Source organism: Podarcis tiliguerta (assembly GCF_965153285.1).
Source record: "Podarcis tiliguerta genome assembly, chromosome: 5".
NCBI lineage: Eukaryota > Metazoa > Chordata > Lepidosauria > Squamata > Lacertidae > Podarcis > Podarcis tiliguerta.
Genome location: NC_139538.1, coordinates 94,236,056 through 94,255,030, shown reverse-complemented (window position 1 = coordinate 94,255,030; position 18,975 = coordinate 94,236,056). Strand labels below are relative to the sequence as shown.

The 18,975-nt window shown below is 43.7% G+C and overlaps 1 protein-coding gene across 1 annotated transcript; it reads left to right on the top strand.

Annotated features, from left to right (window-relative positions):
• The first annotated feature begins 286 nt into the window (after nucleotides 1-286).
• LOC310677727 (poly(U)-specific endoribonuclease-like) lies at nucleotides 287-18,549 on the top strand. Its single transcript, XM_083440944.1, has 7 exons — nucleotides 287-557; nucleotides 5,139-5,238; nucleotides 6,111-6,222; nucleotides 9,344-9,465; nucleotides 11,691-11,803; nucleotides 16,299-16,452; nucleotides 17,984-18,549. The coding sequence occupies exons 1-7, from the start codon at nucleotides 538-540 to the stop codon at nucleotides 18,245-18,247; spliced, it is 885 nt and encodes a 294-aa protein (XP_083297070.1). The 5' UTR covers nucleotides 287-537; the 3' UTR covers nucleotides 18,248-18,549.
• The last annotated feature ends 426 nt before the right edge of the window (nucleotides 18,550-18,975 follow it).

Sequence of the window (18,975 nt, the reverse complement as noted above, 5' to 3'; positions counted from 1 at the left end):
ACTAAGCCGCTTCTGGCGAACCAGAGCAGCGCACAGAAACGCCGTTTACTTTCCTGCTGGAGTGATACCTATTTATCTACTTGCACTTTGACGCGCTTTTGAACTGCTAGGTTGGCAGAAACAGGGACTGAACAACGGGAGCTCACCCCGTCGCGGGGATTCAATCTGCTGACCTTCCGATCGGCAAGCCCTAGGCTTTGTGGTTTAGACCACAGCACCACCAAAGGCATCTATAATAATAGGAAATGCTCCGAAGCTCAACGTGAGTCATTTTAGCTCCTGTTGATGTGTTTCTGTCTATCTGGTGGGAACCTGGAGGAGAACACATATTGTCACTGTTTGCCCAACCCTGAGGTTCATTCGGTTTACTTCCTTCTCTTTGCAACGTGTCGCTTTCTACAACTTCCTTACTCTGCCAATCACCTTGAGAGGCAGCTCCCGGTAACCAGGCTGGAGGCAGTGCAAAGGTCCAGGGCTGCTTCAAAAGGGGCATTCAGCTCACTGTGAGTCAGTTTGCTTGGGGGAGAAAAACAGCATATGGTCAACATGGCTCAAAGGTAAGAGAGGCTTGCATGTTTTGGCATTACGTTGCCGCCCTGTGCATTGGGAACAACTTAAGCTTGAAGAATCACAGGTACGGTCCCAGGGACACTAGGAAAAGTGTAGATTTATTATCTAATCAGCATGCAATGCACTTAGAAACTACATCCTAGGTAGCAATGTCTCTGATAAGCGCCAGCAAATCATCTTATGCTTAGCAAATGCAAATTGTATTCCCAACTATAACAGACGGTTTACTTAACTTCTACGTTGTGTGTACTGTACAATTAAACTGAAGTTTCGTTTTCCCTAGCGAAGTGCAGCTCTGTTTATAGAATAGTACTATTAATTGTTACAGTTCAGTCAACAAGGCTGAAACGGGAGGAAATTAAAGTACCGCCACAGAGCACGTAGGCATTTATTTAGAGCCAGTAACCATGGCTGAAATATTGCGATGTTAAGAAATCTTACAGGTGTTTAAAAAGAGCTTTAAAGGCAAAATAATATCATGATGGTGCATAACCAGGCTTTATTAAAAGAAAAGAAAACTCTGCTGTGGCTTTTTGCAAAGTAGATCTTAGGGTTTTAGAACTCTTATGCTGAAATGAGCCTTCTATCTGCCGGCTTCTAATGTTTATACTCTGGCAGTAATTTTCCAGAAAGAAGGCATGCATTTTCTGAGACTTTTCCCCAACTTACTCAACAATTTATAGTTTACTATCTGCTCAGTGGTGCAAATATGACACCACACAAGCTGCAATTCTGTTGAAATCACTGAGACTTATCTCTGAGCTGATAAGCACAGGATTGCTGTCCATCAAGTTATTAAGGAAGACTTTCATTCTACATAGACAGAGCAGGGTTTTTATTGTGTCATTTGCTGAATTCAAACAATGGTTTTGAGAGGAGTTCACAGAAAATCAATTGTTTCCCTTGCAAAGATTGGCCTGTTGTGTCGTTCAGCAAATGTTATGTCTCATCTAGAAGCAGAAGAGCCTACAGTCTAGATATTGAATCAAGATTTGGGGACTAAATTTGAAGGTTTCAGGGTGCAACCCAGCACAGAATTAAGGATGCAGCTCTTTTGTTCCGCTTAAAAGGCAATATCTAGGTACAATTGTATGGAAAATTAGAGGCAAAAGAGCTGATTATATTGTTTTTAAGGGGAGGTTGATTGCAAGTGCCATAGAAAAAGAAGTCAATAGAGTTTGTAAAGCTCTTTGTGGGACTTTACTGCAGACACTTTTTATCAGACAAGAATGTAACTTGTTTTAACAGAATGATGGGATTCCCTTTCCTGGAATCTCAAAACTGTTTAAGCTTCCTTTGTTTGAAAAAGAAGAAATGAAATTTGAAAGTAATATTAAGTTCCAAAATAAATAAATTCTCCAGAGAAGGAGACTACTTTTCTTTTCTCCAAGGGCTATTTGGGAAGAAGAAGGTTTCACTTTCTTATTTACCATTACGATCTCATGGTCACAGAGCAAATCTCAATGATGTGGTTGTAGTTCTTTTTGTTGTTAGCTAAAGTGCACCTAGGGACCTCAGCACATTTCTTTCAAGTTTGCAATGGTCTCAGGAGAGTCTTTCTTCACAACATCCTAGAGATTGGGAACATTTTCACGTTAGACACTTAAAAATGCATTTCAGAGCCTCGTGCAATATCTACGCCGTGTGTCATTATTGCTGGGGTAACCAACAGTGCCCTTCAGATATTTTTGGATTCCAGCTTGCAGGCAACTTGGCCAATGGTCAGGGAAGATGGGAGTTGTAGTCCAACAGCACCTGGAAGGCATCTCATTGGCTACCCCTGGATTAGGGTTAGGGTGTCCCTCTTTTTGTCATCAGTTTTCCTCCCTGCAATTTGCAACTTGCTTGCTCAAAACTGGGTTTATGCTGTGGCAAATCTGGACAAGAGCTGATTGTTTCTGTGTGGTAAGTCAATAGGTAATTTATTGTTCTTCCTTATTTAAACAATTAGACCAAGGCAGGTGTACAGTATTTTAAGTCAAACTTATTTTTAGCATTTGTAGAAGATGTGCCATTGGAACATCCGGCCAAACTCCTTTTTGTCTTTCAGATTATCATGACCTTTTGTGACTGTCTTTTGATTCCTTATGCCGCTAAAGTTGTCCTAGAAGGCTCAAATTCTATACATGCTTACTTGGGAATTTGCCTGAGTTGACATGTATAAGATTGTACTAGAAATGGAGTCAACATTCCACTGTAGGGACACCAGTAAAAAATTAATAGCAAGAAAAGGAAGCAATAGTGTGTGTGTGTGTGTGTGTGTGTGTGTGTAGTAGTGTCACGATTCTGAATATATCACACCACAAATAATTCTATATTCTGCCTATGGGACTGCAGCTCAATGAGAATTGTTTTCACATGAGTGAAAAGTCATTATATATGTGAGTCAGAGAAAACCATGAAGTTAGTTGGGGGGTGAGACTTCTATACAGTGGTGCCCCACAAGACGAATGCCTCGCAAGACGGAAAACCCGCTAGACGAAAGGGTTTTCCGTTTTGGAGGTGCTTCGCAGGACGAATTTCTCTATGGGCTTGCTTCGCAAGACGAAAATGTCTTGCGATTCCTGGGTTTTCTTTTTCGCTCCCCACCCCCTTTTTCTAAGGCACTAAGCTGCTAATAGCCTTTTAGCAGCTAATCCGCTAATCCCTTAAGCCTTTAATAGCCGCTAATAGCCGTTAAACCACTAATAGCGCTAATCTGCTAATCCGCTAATGGGCTTGCTTCGCAAGACGAAAAAACCGCTAGACGAAGAGACTCACGGAACGGATTCTTTTCGTCTTGCGAGGCACCACTGTACTTGGGTTTGCAAAAGCTGTCCAAAGTTGGTACTCACCATTTCTGATTCTGCCTCCCCTCAAAGTTCTCAGTTCTTCCTGTACTTTTAGATGGTGTTACTGGGGTGGGCCGGGGGTGGGGGGTGGGGAGCGGCGGAATGAGTTTTCACACATTTGCTTTAAATACGAATTTCTCACATTCTGAGAGAAAATATTATTGTGTACACCTTACACCTGACTGATGATAAAAGCTGGCAAAGGGGTTATGCTAGATTTGAAGGAACATTCACAGTGCCATATATGATGCCCCTGAAAAGGATGCAGCAGAAAATACACCCCATGTTTGATGAGCCTCTCGTGAATTTGGAGATTGGAAACAGGTCTGTGGAAGTGAAGAAGAGGCCTGTTCGTTGTGTCAGGCTTGTTAGTCTTGTGCAGGGCTGGGAAGACCCCTCTGGTTGCTGGAAGGCCAACGTTTTGCAGGCCACATGGACAAGTGGGCAGAGCTACCCTCCTGTCGCTCCCCTGCCATCATATGATGTCAGCAGGCTTAAGCTTCAAGCTGTGGTGTCAAAGAAAAATTCAATTCCCATCAGTGTTTGAATGATTTTGTTATGCTACTGGCTTAAATGTCCGGTACAGGAAAGGCATGCCTGGCTCACCAGAAGTGGTCTGGCGGTACAACCTCATAAGTGTGGTGGCCTAATTTGGCCCACAGATGAGAGGTTCCTCACAACTGGTCTCCTGGCACAATTCTTGTCCTAGCTAAGAAAAGTCTTTGGGGCTGATGTCCAGACAAGGCTCTGCTCCAGGAGGGGTGGGGGAGAGGGTCTGCACCTCTGTTGCGTCCATGTTTCTGACACGAAGTCTGAACTCACATGCTGCTTGGTTGTCAACAAGGCTCTAAGTTCATACAGGCTGCAAGAAGCTATAAGTGGAATGAGGTACAGCCAATTGGCAAATGAGGTTGCCAATTGCAAAAGAGAAAAAAGAAAGCCATATTGAGGAACATATTTTGAGCCAAACGATAGGAGTTAAGAGCAGAGGAAAGAGTTTAGACTCAGTTGAGCTTATCATTTGTTCTCTGCATTCCCTGTTTCCAAATACAGTGGTGCCCCGCAAGACGAATGCCTCGCAAGACGGAAAACCCGCTAGACGAAAGGGTTTTCCGTTTTGGAGGTGCTTCACAGGACGAATTTCCTATGGGCTTGCTTCGCAAGACGAAAATGTCTTGCGATTCCTGGGGTTTTTTTCCACTCCCCACCCCCTTTTTCTAAGGCACTAAGATGCTAATAGCCTTTTAGCTGCTAATCCGCTAATCCCTTAAGCCTTTAATAGCCGCTAATAGCCGCTAAACCGCTAATAGCGCTAATCCGCTAATGGGCTTGCTTCGCAAGACAAAAAAACCGCTAGATGAAGAGACTCACGGAACGGATTCTTTTCGTCTTGCGAGGCACCACTGTATAGCTGATTCTGCATAAGCATGAAAAAGCACTTTCAGCACATTTGCACAGCTCCTGATGGGGTGCTTTCGGTTTCCTTCTCTGCTTTTGAAGGGAGGCCCTGAAAGGGTGCAGAGGTGTCACTGCTGCTGGGCTGCAGGAGGGGGGCAAACCCACGGTGGTTCACCCCACGAGAGCAGCCTGTGTGAAACAGCCCTTGGGGCAGGGTAGTCCTCTCTGTGTGCTCCTCCAACCACATGCCATTGCTCTCCCCAAGCCAGGAATTGGCTATCTGATCCATGTTTGTGTTGATTTTGAAAAAAACGCTTGTCTGTCTATGTTTATTTGCAGGCAGATTTTGAATCACGAACTCTCCGAGCTTTTCAATGAGCTCTGGGATGCCGATGTGAACCGCTTTGTGCCTGGAAAAGACTATACCATTTCCTTACAGGTATCAGTTATATGTGTCACTATTGTCCATTAAACTTTAATTAGTTTAATGTTAAGTAAACGTCCAGTGCGCTTCCAACGCCATAAATCTTATCTCAGCAGAGAATTTCGTGCAGCGGTTGAAGAAGGCAGGAGAGTCAGTACCTTTCAATGAAGAATCCTGGAGCAAGCACTTTGGAACTCAGGAAAAAAAACTTTATTTACAAAAGAAAAACCCTGGCGATAAAGCACACATGCTTTTATCTCCGGCATAAAGAAAAATTTACTCTAAACTTAACTCATATCAGCAAACATGCCCATGGCCACAAACTGAGTCTGCGAGTCAGTCAAAAAAAGAGGGCAGAGGGAAACACACGGGTGAACTGACTATTTATACAAACTAACTCACATTCCTGGATGCTTAATGACTTCCAGCTGCTCAGTGATTAGAGCGACTTGTTACCTCTTAACCCTTTAGTACCAACAACTATGCTTAGCTCTCCTGTGTTCTCCCAAAAAGTGAGCATTGGCCGTGCCAGGAAGACCCACCCTATCCAACTATCTCCACCCTCTGGTGTCTGTGCATATGGCGTGAACATCCGCAGGGAGGCCATTTTGGGCACTCAGCCGCGCCACTGAAGGCTTCTTCCTTGTAGACACCTGTGCTGAAACCATGTGAGCCTGTAGGCTGGGCTGCTTGCCACATAGGAACATGTGAGTAAAGCATAGGAGCAGAGCTTACGTAAAAGATATGGGGAGTTATTATCTGTATTTTACATTTTCCCCCATAACCCAAGTTTGTCAGGGGCTGGAGTCAACAAGCAAAATAACTTTTCAGATGCCTCACCTATAACTGCAGCAAACATCCATCATAGTTCCACATTTTGCTTACAGGGGAAAGCTGGCTATGTACCGCAGGGCAGTAATGCGGCCAGAGACAGCGCTTCTGAACCGTTGTTTTGCAGCGTAAATGAGCAACGTCTGAAGAACACGGAAACTTATTCAAGTAAGGCTCCTTCCTTGCAGTTTAACTGTACAGCACACCCTTCTTCCATTTGAGGGAGATATTTAATATAGAGGACCCTAAGGTCCATGAATAATAACAGCTTAAAGGTCCCGGGCCTTAAGGAAGCCAGACTATCCTCCACCAGGGCCAGGGCCTTTTCAGTGATGGCTCCGACCTGGTGGAATGCTCTGTCCCACGCGACTAGGGCCCTTCAGGATTTAACCTCCTTCGGTCGGGCCTGTAAAGGTAAAGGTAAAGGGACCGATGACCTCCGTCAGGCCTGTAAGACAGAGCTATTCTGCCTGGCCTGCAATTTGAATTAGCCTGATTCTCTATTCCCTTTTTCCTTTCCTCTTCTATGAAGAAACCCTTTCTGGGACCCCACATTTAAACTCTTCCCTGGTCTTCCTGCTGGCCCTAGTAGGACCAACTTGGCCAGTTAGCCCTGATGATCATTTGGTGTTTACTGATTACCCCCCCCCCATGACACCTGAATTTTAAAATTTTATTGTCATTGATGCTGCATTTATGTTGTATTTTATGCTGTTTTTAAGCTGCATTTTAATCAATGTTTTATATTTGCTGTTAGCCGCCCTGAGCCCGTTTTTTAAACTGGGAAGGGTGGGGTATAAATAAAAATTTATTATTATTTATTAATTTATTATTAATGTTGATTTTTATTAGCAAAAACCCAGACTCCGAGAGAGGGGGGGCTATGAGATTGCCCAAACAGCTAAACTACAACTCTCAGGATTCTTTGGAGAAAACCATGCCAATTAAAACGATATAAATAATCCCATATATAAATATAACCATACCAGGAGGGTTACAAATTAGGAGAGCCACTGATATATTCAGTCGGTAGAAAATCACTTTAACATACGTTTTATTAGTGGATGTGTGCAGGAAAATACACATGAGATTTGCCTGTTACAAAACATGGCTGCATACTTCAAGTAGCTGGTTTATTCCAGTCGGAAGATCGCAGGATTTTATTTTCCCACAAACAGAAACCTTGCATCCCATGGCCCACACTTTCACATCCCATAATACACACACACCCACACACCAGGAGCAGGAGGATTTCCACTTACAAGGTAAAAAGAAAAGAGAAGGTTTTCACTGAAAGCAGCGGAGGAGCCCTGAGTCATGGCCACTGTATGGGAGTGGAAATTTCCGGGATCTTTCTCACAGAGTGTGCTACGTGCTGTACAGCAAACACCTAGTCCTGCTTATAGCACTTAAAGTTTGCAACTGTTACCGGAAAAATCCGAGGGCTCCCTTGGACAAAAAGTAAAGACACCAACCAGAGTAAATTGGAGCAAATCAGCAGCCTGTAGGCTTGGCCTTTATTGAACTGTTGCAGCAGGGTGTTCCCCTCACTCGCAGGAGAGAGGAAAAGACCCAGAAAATGGTGTGCAAGACCTTATAAAAACTTTTGAAATTCCCATCCTCTAGGTCAAGCCCACCCCCAGAAACATCATGCATATATTACAGAAAGGAAGGGTTGAGGGAGGAGTTGTGGTGGTAACCTGAGTGTCCTGTCACCTGGCTGGTTCCCTTCTACCCCTCCCCATGAGTCATTTTCTGAAGACAAAAGGTAGTCCCAGTTTCCTGCCCCCTGAGGGAAATCTGATCATGCTGAATCCACTCCCATATGCAAGTTCTTTGTGATTTTGATTGTCTTCTGTCTGGGATCATCAGGGTTGGCATAGCAACTGGGCAGGGCTCCTGTGGATGTGCTGGGATGGTGAAGGGATTATGGCGCCCTGTATCAAACCTTCCCCATTTTGTAGTCTTTCCTTCATGGAGTAAAATAAAAGTGGAACAGTGCAAATCCGATGTATGGTTGATTTCCTATGGATTTATAACAGAAGTGTAGCGTATGTAGTGTGTGAGTGTGAGTGTGTGTGAAGTCTGTACAAACTGAATGATGTGTGTGTGTGTGGGGGGGGGTGTTTCCTGCTATACAACCATAGCCCAAAGGCCATTTTTTCCTGATGGCCCTAGTCCCCTGCAACTCATAGGCAAACTTTTTACTTAGGGCATGTGGCATGAGACAATGGCTGAGTCCACACTGCAGCTTTAAAATACATGACCCCCCCCAAAAAATATTGGGAACCGTAGTTTACCCTTCACAGAGCTGTCACTCCCAGCACCCCAGGATTCGGGGGGGGGGGGGCAGTGTTCTTTAAATGATTTAAGTGCGGATGCAGAGTCGTCTTAAGCACATCTGGCGCTGTGGTGCAAAGCCCCCCCATTTCCCAGATTTTTTAAGGGAGGATGGCGCTGCTGGCGGGGCTGGAGGAGACGGGCAGCGGCTGGAGGGCAGCTCCTCCAGCGGGGAAGAGGCACAGGCTGGATGTGATGCCTCCCGGCGCAGCTGGCCACTTTGTGCCACGGTGGCCATAGCAGACGGAGGCTCCGGGCGTGGTGCTGCTTCGGCGCTGCATGGCAGAGGTGGGCAAGGGCGGCGAGCTGATGCCAGGAGGCACCACGTCCAGCCTCCGCCTCTTCCCTGGCGCCCTCCAGAACGTGGTGCCCTGGTGCCCTGCACCACTAGCCTCTGTGGGTAAGACGCCCTTGTGTAGATGCAGCCTGAGTGAGTCAACACTGTGCGCACTGTGTAAGTAACATAAATGAACATAAACGTAACATAACATAGAAGAGTGACTAGTGGGGTGCATGTTTAGCCTGGAGAAGAGGAGGTTAAGGGGTGATATGATAGCCATGTTCAAATATATAAAAGGATGTCACATAGAGGAGGGAGAAAGGTTGTTTTCTGCTGCTCCAGAGAAGCGGACACGGAGCAATGGATCCAAACTACAAGAAAGAAGATTCCACCTAAACATTAGGAAGAACTTCCTGACAGTAAGAGCTGTTCGACAGTGGAATTTGCTGCCAAGGAGTGTGGTGGAGTCTCCTTCTTTGGAGGTCTTTAAGCAGAGGCTTGACAACCATATGTCAGGAGTGCTCTGGTGGTGTTTCCTGCTTGGCAGGGGGTTGGACTCGATGGCCCTTGTGGTCTCTTCCAACTCTATGATTCTATGATTCTATGAAATGAAACTTATCTTTCTTTCCACATACCAAATTAATCTGAGGGATATATTTCTTCTTATAGCCTTTATTTCCCTATTGGACAACTACGAGGCATCAACTGGTATGGCAGAGCTAGTGACAGCAGAGGAAATAGCTGAAAATAACCGCTTTCTCGATGCAGTGTTAGAAACTGAAGTGATGAAAGTGAGTACAGGAGTGGTAGGAATGCCAATATTTTGCTTTAGTTCAGCAGCACCAGAGGTCCTGGGATTTTTTAACCTAAATGAACCTAATATAAATGAACATCTATCTATCTATCATCTATCTATCATCTATCTATCTATCTATCTATCTCTATCTATCTATCTATCTATCTATCTATCTATCATCTATCTATCTATCTATCTATCTATCTATCATCTATCATCTATCTATCTCTATCTATCTATCATCTATCTATCTATCTATCTATCTATCATCTATCTATCATCTATCTATCTATCTATCTATCTATCTATCTATCTATCTATCTATCTATATCTATCTATCTATCTATCATCTATCTATCTATCTATCTATCTATCTATCTATCTATCTATATCATCTATCTATCTATTATCTATCTATATCTATCTATCTATCTATCTACCTATCTATCTATCATCTATCTATCATCTATCTATCATCTATCTATCATCTATATCTATCTATCTATCTATCTATCATCTATCTATCATCTATCTATCTATCTATCTATCTATCTATCATCTATCTATCATCTATCATCTATCTATCTCTATCTAATCAATCTATCTATCTATCATTCATCTATCTATCTATCTATCATCTATCTATCTATCTATCATCTATCTATCATCTATCATCTATATCTATCTCTCTATCATCTATCTCTCTATATCTATCTATTATCTATCTATCTATCTATCTATCTATCTATCTATCTATCTATCATCTATATCTATCTATCTATCTATCTATCTATCTATCTATCTATCTATCATCTATCTATCATCTATCTATCATCTATCTATATCTATCTATCATCTATCTATCTATCTATCTATCTATCATCTATCTATCATCTATATCCATCTCTCTATCATCTATCTATCTATATCTATCTATCATCTATCTATCTATCATCTATCTATCTATCTATCTATCTATCTATCTCTATCATCTATCATCTATCATCTATCTATCTATCATCTATCATCTATCATCTATCATCTATCTATCTATCATCTATCATCTATCTATCTATCTATCATCTATCTATCTATCTATCATCTATCATCTATCTATCTATCTATCATCTATCTATCTATCTATCATCTATCATCTATCTATCATCTATCTATCATCTATCTATCTATCTATATCTATCTATCTATCTATCTATCTATCTATCTATATCATCTATCTATCTATCTATCTATCTATCATCTATCTATCTATCTATCTATCTATCTATCTATCTATCATCTATCATCTATCTATCTATCTATCTATCTATCTATCTATCTATCTATCATCTATCTATCTATCTATATCTATCTATCATCTATCTATCTATCTATCTATCTATCTATCATCTAGCGTCTATCTATCATCCCCTGGGCTTTGTTTTTGAATAAGCACCCAAGAGTTAAGCTCATGTTCAAAATGCTGCATCTAGTTAAAACATTTTTGCTCTTTTGAAGTGTTAAGAAGATGGAACTAGCCTGTAAGTAAATTGTTGATTGGCTATAGACAGTACTGGATTTAAAAGAAAACTAAGTAAGCTATAGTCAGTGTATCCTTAAATCCGGTACTGTCTACAGCAAATCAAAAATTTGCTGTAGTTCCATCTAAGTCAGCGGTCAGCAAACTTTTTCAGCAGGGGATGGTCCACTATACCTCAGACCTTGGGGGGGGGGCAGACTATTTTTTTGGGGGGGGGGGATGAACGAATTCCTATGCCCCACAAATAACCCAGAGATGCATTTTAAATAAAAGGACACATTCTACTCATGTAAAAACTTGCTGATTCCTGGACCACTTTCTGAACCTTTCTTCTGCAGGAAACTCTGCAAACACTCTGAAACTCGAGGTACCGTATTTTTCGCTCTATAAGACGCACCAGACCACAAGACGCACCTAGTTTTTGGAGGAGGAAAGCAAGAAAAAAAATATTCTGAATCTCAGAAGCCAGAACAGCAAGAGGGATCGCTGCGCAGTGAAAGCAGCGATCCCTCTTGCTGTTCTGGCTTCTGGGATAGCTGCGCAGCCTGCATTCGCTCCATAAGACGCACACACATTTCCCCTTACTTTTTAGGAGGGAAAAAGTGAGTCTTATAGAGCAAAAAATACGGTATATGTTAAGATTTTACCCCCCCCCCCATTCATGTCAATTTCATCTCTTCCAGCTTACCCATCAATATTTAGTTAAAAAAACCTGGACTAAACCAGATCTGAAGGATTTCAAGTCTCAGCTCTATGCAATTTGGTTTCACCTCTACTCCAGGGATGGAGGAAAAGGGTATGGCTGATTTTTAATAGACTCTATCATAGCTCGAATGATGTAATATCCAAATATTGTACAGACTTTGCAGCTCGGACTTAAAGAGTAAGAAAATACACTCTGTAGGAGGATATCAATCTCCTATGTTTACATGGGAAAGTAGAGATGATAATAAACAGCTATCCGAAATAAACAGCTATCCGAGAAGTGAGGTTACAGGGAACCAGGCAGAGGGCCTTCTCGGTAGTGGCGCCCGCCCTGTGGAACGCCATACCATCAAATGTCAAGGAAATAAACAACTATCTGACTTTCAGAAGACATCTGAAGGCAGCCCTGTTTAGGGAAGTTTTTAGTGTTTGAAGTTTCATTCTGTTTTTAATGTTCTGTTGAAAGATGCCCAGAGTGGCTGGGGAAACCCAGCCAGATGGGCGGGGTAGAAATAAATTATTATTATTATTATTATTATTATTATTATTATTATTATTATTAGGGTCCTTGGTCTGTTCCAACAGAAGTTCTTAGTGCAAGTGCAAGAGCTTTTGCCAATCTGCTCTCTGACTTACTTAAGGACTCTTATAAATCCTGATGGTTCCAACTCATACATAGCAAAATCAGATCTATTGGTATTGACTTGGAACTCTTTTATAATTCAAGTGAGCAATATATTTATCAGAATATTCAAACTATATTAAGAGACATTGAAAAACAAAACATCGAATAAAATTGGCTCCCCCAAGTTCTATGGTTTAAATGCAACAGATAGCAGGGTCACTTAGAATCATAGAATCATAGAGTTGGAAGAGACCACAAGGGCCATCGAGTCCAACCCCCTGCCAAGCAGGAAACACCATCAGAGCACTCCTGACATATGGTTGTCAAGCCTCTGCTTAAAGACCTCCAAAGAAGGAAACTCCACCACACTCCTTGGCAGCAAATTCCACTGTCAAACAGCTCTTACTGTCAGGAAGTTCTTCCTAATGTTTAGATGGAATCTTCTTTCATGTAGTTTGGATCCATTGCTCTGTGTCCACTTCTCTGGAGCAGCAGAAAACAACCTTTCTCCCTCCTCCATGTGACATCCCTTCATATATTTAAACATGGCTATCATATCACCCCTTAACCTCCTCTTCTCCAGGCTAAACATGCCCAGCTCCCTTAGCCGTTCCTCATAAGGCATCGTTTCCAGGCCTTTGACCATTTTGGTTGCCCTCCTCTGGACACGTTCCAGTTTGTCAGTGTCCTTCTTGAACTGTGGTGCCCAGAACTGGACACAGTACTCCAGGTGAGGTCTGACCAGAGCAGAATACAGTGGCACTATTACTTCCCTTGATCTAGATGCTATACTCCTATTGATGCAGCCCAGAATCTCAAAATTAATAATTCCAGTCCAACACAAGGCATTTATGTTAGCCCAACTGAATGTTTTCCCCTCAGCTTTTGTCAAGGGCAGATATTCAAACATCCCCAGAAATGATAGACATTGTGGATGTTCTTTGAATGTGCCGGACACTGTACAACATATCCCTTGTACAACTATCTTCGTAAACATGTAACATCACTGCACAGTGAAAATATTAGATTCTATCTGTCTGACATTAACCCAGAAGTGCAAGGGTGGCTGAGTTTCTGTCAATAGTATCTCTTAGAGTGGGATGCGGGTGGCGCTGTGGTCTAAACCACAGAGCCTATGGCTTGCCGATCAGAAGGTCGGTGGTTCGAATCCCCATGACAGGGTGAGCTCCCGTTGCTCGGTCCCTGCTCCTGCCAACCTAGCAGTTCGAAAGCATGTCAAAGTGCAAGTAGATAAATAGGTACTGCTCTGGTGGGAAGGTAAACGGCGTTTCCGTGCGCTGCTCTGGTTCACCAGAAGCGGCTTAGTCATGCTGGCCACATGACCCGGAAGCTGTACGCCACTTCCCTCGGCCAATAAAGCGAGATGAGTGCCACAACCCCAGAGTCGTCCGTGACTAGACCTAATGGTCAGGGGTACCTTTACCTTTACCTATCTCTTAGAGTGGCGAATGGCACTACATAGCAGGAAGCAATTCTAATGAAAATCCTTGTTATTACGTATTTTACATGGCTGTTTATTTGTCTATATTTTAAAATTTTATATGTGGATGTTTATGATATATGATGGCCCATACAGTGGTGCCCTGCAAGACGAATGCCTCGCAAGACGGAAAACCCGCTAGACGAAAGGGTTTTCCGTTTTTCGATGCGCTTCGCAGGATGAATTTCCCTATGGGCTTGCTTCGCAACACGAAAATGTCTTGCGAGCCTTGAGATTTTTTTCCACTCCCCACCCCCTTTTTCTAAGCCACTAAACTGCTAATAGCCTTTTAGCAGCTAATCCGCTAATCCCTTTAACCTTTAATAGCCGCTAATAGCCGCTAAACCGCTAATAGCGCTAAGCCGCTAATAGGGTTGCTTCACAAGACGAAAAAACCGCTAGACAAAGAGACTTGCAGAACGAATTAATTTCGTCTTGCGAGGCACCACTGTACTTGTAATGCCTAATAAAGGTTTGGCAAAGAAGAAGAAGAAGAAGAAGAAGAAGAAGAAGAAGAAGAAGAAGAAGAAGAAGTGATAGTAGGGATTTTAAGCTGCATTCCTTGCAATGAAACCAGACAGTCTGCTGCAGTACACCGGGCCCTTTGTCTCGACAAAACCTACAGATCACTTTTTCTGCATGTAACACATATATGCCAGTCATCTCTATTGTTCAAGGGCAGGCCCCGTGGATGGTGCTTGTCCCTGGCAAATCACCATCCCTACTTTGTCTTTTGGTGAGGATTGCTTTTCTACGAAAAAAGAAAGTTCAGTAAATTGCTGCAAAGCGTGTTCTCCTTCACGGAGAGCATGTGTTGTGGTGGGGGCCGCCAGGACACTCCAAAGTTGGGGGCGGGCTAATTGTTTGTTGGCCACTGATGCGATTGGGGCTTCCCTTGTTGTTGGGAAGAAGTTAATGTTGCCATTTGTTGATTGACAGCCAGAAATGCTAAAACTCCTTGCACGAGGCTAGGGCTTCCTCTTTTCGCCCATGCATTGGATTGCCCGTCCCCCCCTCCCTAGAATTAGGGTTGTTTGCTTTGACCTTGCTATGCCTGTCATGGGGTCGTCTGCTTTTGGGGCAGGGGCCTGGTAGGAATCTTGTCCATCTGGCTGATTGGCTGGGCCATTTGGTTTTTGCCTACTGCGTAGCAAATCGTCACAACTTGTAAGGTTGCGGTTAGGCATTGGTTTATGGTTTGGTTGGTTGAGGGGAAGTGGTTGAGTGCCTGCCCCTCTAATGCTGCTGCTGCAAGGGATTCCGTTAAAGGAATTGGGGGCTAACTATTGCTTGTCCACTCTGTCAAGGGGCTCGGGCCATAGCAATGAGCTCCTGGTTGCATTTGGGGTGAGGGCAGGTTCCCTGCTCTGCGTAACCCCCAGGTGTATTCCCCCATTCTGACTTTCGCATCGTGCGGAATGTCAGTCTGTCCCCCATGGTGGGGGCAGATAGTCGCAACCAATGCCTAAGCAACCACTCACAAATTTGTATTTCAATAAAGTTGTGGCCAAAATTATGCTAAAAATCTTAAACAAAAAATTCTGTGTGATGTGTGAGTTATTGGGGTGGCCCTGGGGACCTTGACACGCAAATGCAATTTCAGCCCACTCCTCAGAGTTTGTAGACGTTGAATCTCTATGCATTGCTTTATTTGACCTGACATTCACTGAAAAGTCCTGTGTCTACTGCATACACACATAAATAGATAGAATACTCTCAGACATTTCATGTAGTGAAGTTGGCCAGATGAATCATGAGCTGTTGAGAACCTGCTATCGGGTCATTATGCTTTTCTAGAGTGTCTAAACTAGAGATGCTCAGAAAGCAGATTGAAATCTTCTGGCAGATCTCAGGATGATTTGCAATGGGTCAGCAAGACCCAGGGGATAGGACTCCCAATAGGCTGGCCACAGCAGCTACTATATATATAAAAAAACCCTCCCTAAATTAGGCTTCTAAAACAAACTTTGCTAGGGAACTCCAGTTACCGTAGTTTTGTGAACTTGGTTCTGGTTCTGACCACCAATTTCTGAGCTCAGCATATGTTCAGAGGCACTTTCTTCCTTAATTTTTGGCAAGTGTTGGTCTGCGGGGAACCACTGTTTTGCATCTGACTTTAAGTGTTGCACTTCAGAGTTCTAATTAAAAAAACAACAGGCAAATATTTTAAATTGGTTTGGGACTGGCTGTTACAGAGAAGAGGGAGAGCAAAACACTGTGACCAAGGCTCTCACTCACCTCTGGGTCAGACACTCTGCGCTGCTCCTGAAATTCCTACCTACCCTTTACAACCTTATCAAGAGTTGTGTTGGGGTTTTTATTATTTCATTTTTAATCTTTAAAAAGAAGGAAAAACCCACATTTTCCTTTTATTTTGCAATAAATAAATTCTTCATGGCTTAATGGCACTATTTGTCCTTTCCCCACTCAACCCCCAACCCCACATGATTTGCTTTGCAGACCTGACTCTTGCGGATTCGAACATGTATTTGTTGGGGAAACTAAGAGAGGTAAAGCGATCCTGGGCCTGCACAACTGGGTGCAGTTTTACCTTCAAGAAAAACTTAGGCACATTGACTACAAGGGCTATGTAGCCAGGAAGAAAAAAAACAGGGTAAGAAACAATTCTCTCTCTCTCTCTCTCTCTCTCTCTCTCTCTCTCTCTCTCTCTCTCTCTGTGTGTGTGTGTGTGTAATATACAGCACATTCTGCGACTGTTTATGTGCACAAATCTACGCCTGGGTTAGCAAATAAGCAACACACGTAGGACATGATATTGGAAGAGTACAGTGGTACCTCGGGTTACATACGCTTCAAGTTACAGACTCTGCTAACCCAGAAATAGTGCTTCAGGTTAAGAACTTTGCTTCAGGATAAAAACAGAAATCAGGTTCTGGCAGTGCAGCAGCAGCAGCAGGAGGCCCCATTAGCTAAAGTGGTGCTTCAGGTTAAGAACAGTTTCAGGTTAAGAACAGACCTCCGGAACGAATTAAGTACTTAACCTGAGGTACCACTGTACTTTTAAAAACCCAGAGCGTCTCCAGGTAGAAGCCTGCTAAGCATCTTGCTTCTGATTTCTCTTGGTTTATACTTGCATCAGATTCATTCATTCATTCAATATCCACCCTGCTCTTCCTCCCAAAGGAGCCCAGGATGGCAAGTGATAAGAAAGAAAAACAGTGGCGTAGCGTGGGTTGTCAGCACCCGGGGCAAGGCAAGTAATTTGCGCCCCCTAACCCAGGGCAAGGCAAGTAATTTGTGCCCCCTCCCCCGCTGCGCTGTCCCTCCCCCAGATAGTCCCTCGCTCTCTCTCCGCACCGCACCACACGCCTGGCACCCTCCCCTCCACAGTGGGCGAAGACCCGGCGGCTCAGATCGGATTCGCACAGCCAGCACTGCAGTGAGAGAGAGTGAGTGAGCCAGGTAGGGGCAGAGAGCTGCAAATGCGAGTGCGCCCCCCCAGATGTTGCGCCCGGTGCGGCCGGCCCCCCTGCACCCCCACGCTACGCCACTGCATGTGTAGCATGGGGAACAATTTCCAGTCCCCTTGTGTGCCCCCTAAACCTATTCTGGGACCCCCCCAACCCTTCAAAGCAGATTTAGGGGACACATACAGTAGGAGGAGGAGAGGAGGAGGGCGAAGTTTGCACAAGCAAACACAACCACTTAGTTTAACTTCACCCCTTCTCAACAATTCCAGGACAGATGCAGACTGGGAAAGATTTCCGCTTAAAAGCCTTATTGAAAGAAGAAGAGTCTTCTGTGGGTGCAAGTGCCAAGTGCCTGGACTTAGGAGCCGCTGACCCACAGCACCTCCATCTTGCCAGGACTCAGAGTCTGTTTATGGGCCCTCATCCAGCCCCAGATCCAGGGCTTGCACATCCTAAGTGGATTTTAGACATGATGCATTACATTCACATGTGTTTCCCCCCCAGTTCCACCCCCCCAACCAATGGCTTCACTTCATCTGAGCATTCAGGGAGATGGGCTTTGCTGCCATGCTCAGCTGGGAAAGTGCCAGCAAAGCCCACCCCCACCCCCTACTTTCACCTGCTTCCTTCCCTCGCCCCAGAAATCCCATTGGTTTGATTCAGTCATAATTTAAAAGGCATATCTGTTCTAATGTGTTGTGTGTTTGCTTTCAGCCTGATGAGGACGACCAGGTTTTAAGCCTTCAGTTCAGCTGGAAGGGGCTCGTGAAGCCCGTGGGCAGCAGCTTCATTGGCGTCAGCCCTGAGTTCGAGTTTGCCCTTTATACTGTGATTTTTCTGCAAGCAAATGAAAGAGTGACGCGCCAGAGGGTGAGAATAGAGGAATACGAACTGGAGATTGTCGTTTACCGCCACAGGCAGCACATAGGAACAGCCTATCCTATCCTCTTCAGCAGCGACAATGAAGATTTGTACTGATGACCTCGATTTTGAAGAGAAAATTATTTTAAAATTGCCGTGTGATAATTTAAAGTTGTTTTTGCTTCATTGTATGTTATATTTAGAAGGGTACGTAAAACAAAAATGCAGCTGCTTTTTTTTTTCTTTTCCTCAGGGGTATTTTTATCTGTCTCTTTAGGATTTCAAAACTTTGCCTATGTGAGGAATTTGTACTGAAATGATTCTACAGTTCACTGTTTCAAAGCTATGTGTTTGACTGGCCTTCTGTTTTTCTCCTCTAGCCTTTAGGCAAAAGCTCTCTTGCCTAATCTCTCCTTTCTCTGGCTTTGGACATTCTTTTTTATTGTGAACTAAATGCTACAGCACAATTCTACACAGTTCCTTTAGTCAATTATATCAAGCAACCCTAAAGGAAGAAGTAATTGTGATTGGGAGTATCAGTTTTAGGGAGCAAATAGGGATTAGCAGCTGAGTCAGTAAGGCAAAGCTGGTTCTGATGACTTTCCTGCCGAAAGGGGTCAGTCCTTTTTTGGGGGGGACGGACGTGGCTTGCAACATTATTACAATGAAGTGCTTGAGAAAGAGACCTTGGCAGCCTGAAATGAATGCAGCAAGCATTTCAGACATCTTAACATGAGCTCAGGACTACTTAGAAGCAGCAAGCTATGCCCTTCTTTCTCCAATTAAGGCTGGCACAAAACATTATATTCAAGGCCCCGGCTAATGGACTATCTGCCTTGTGTTAC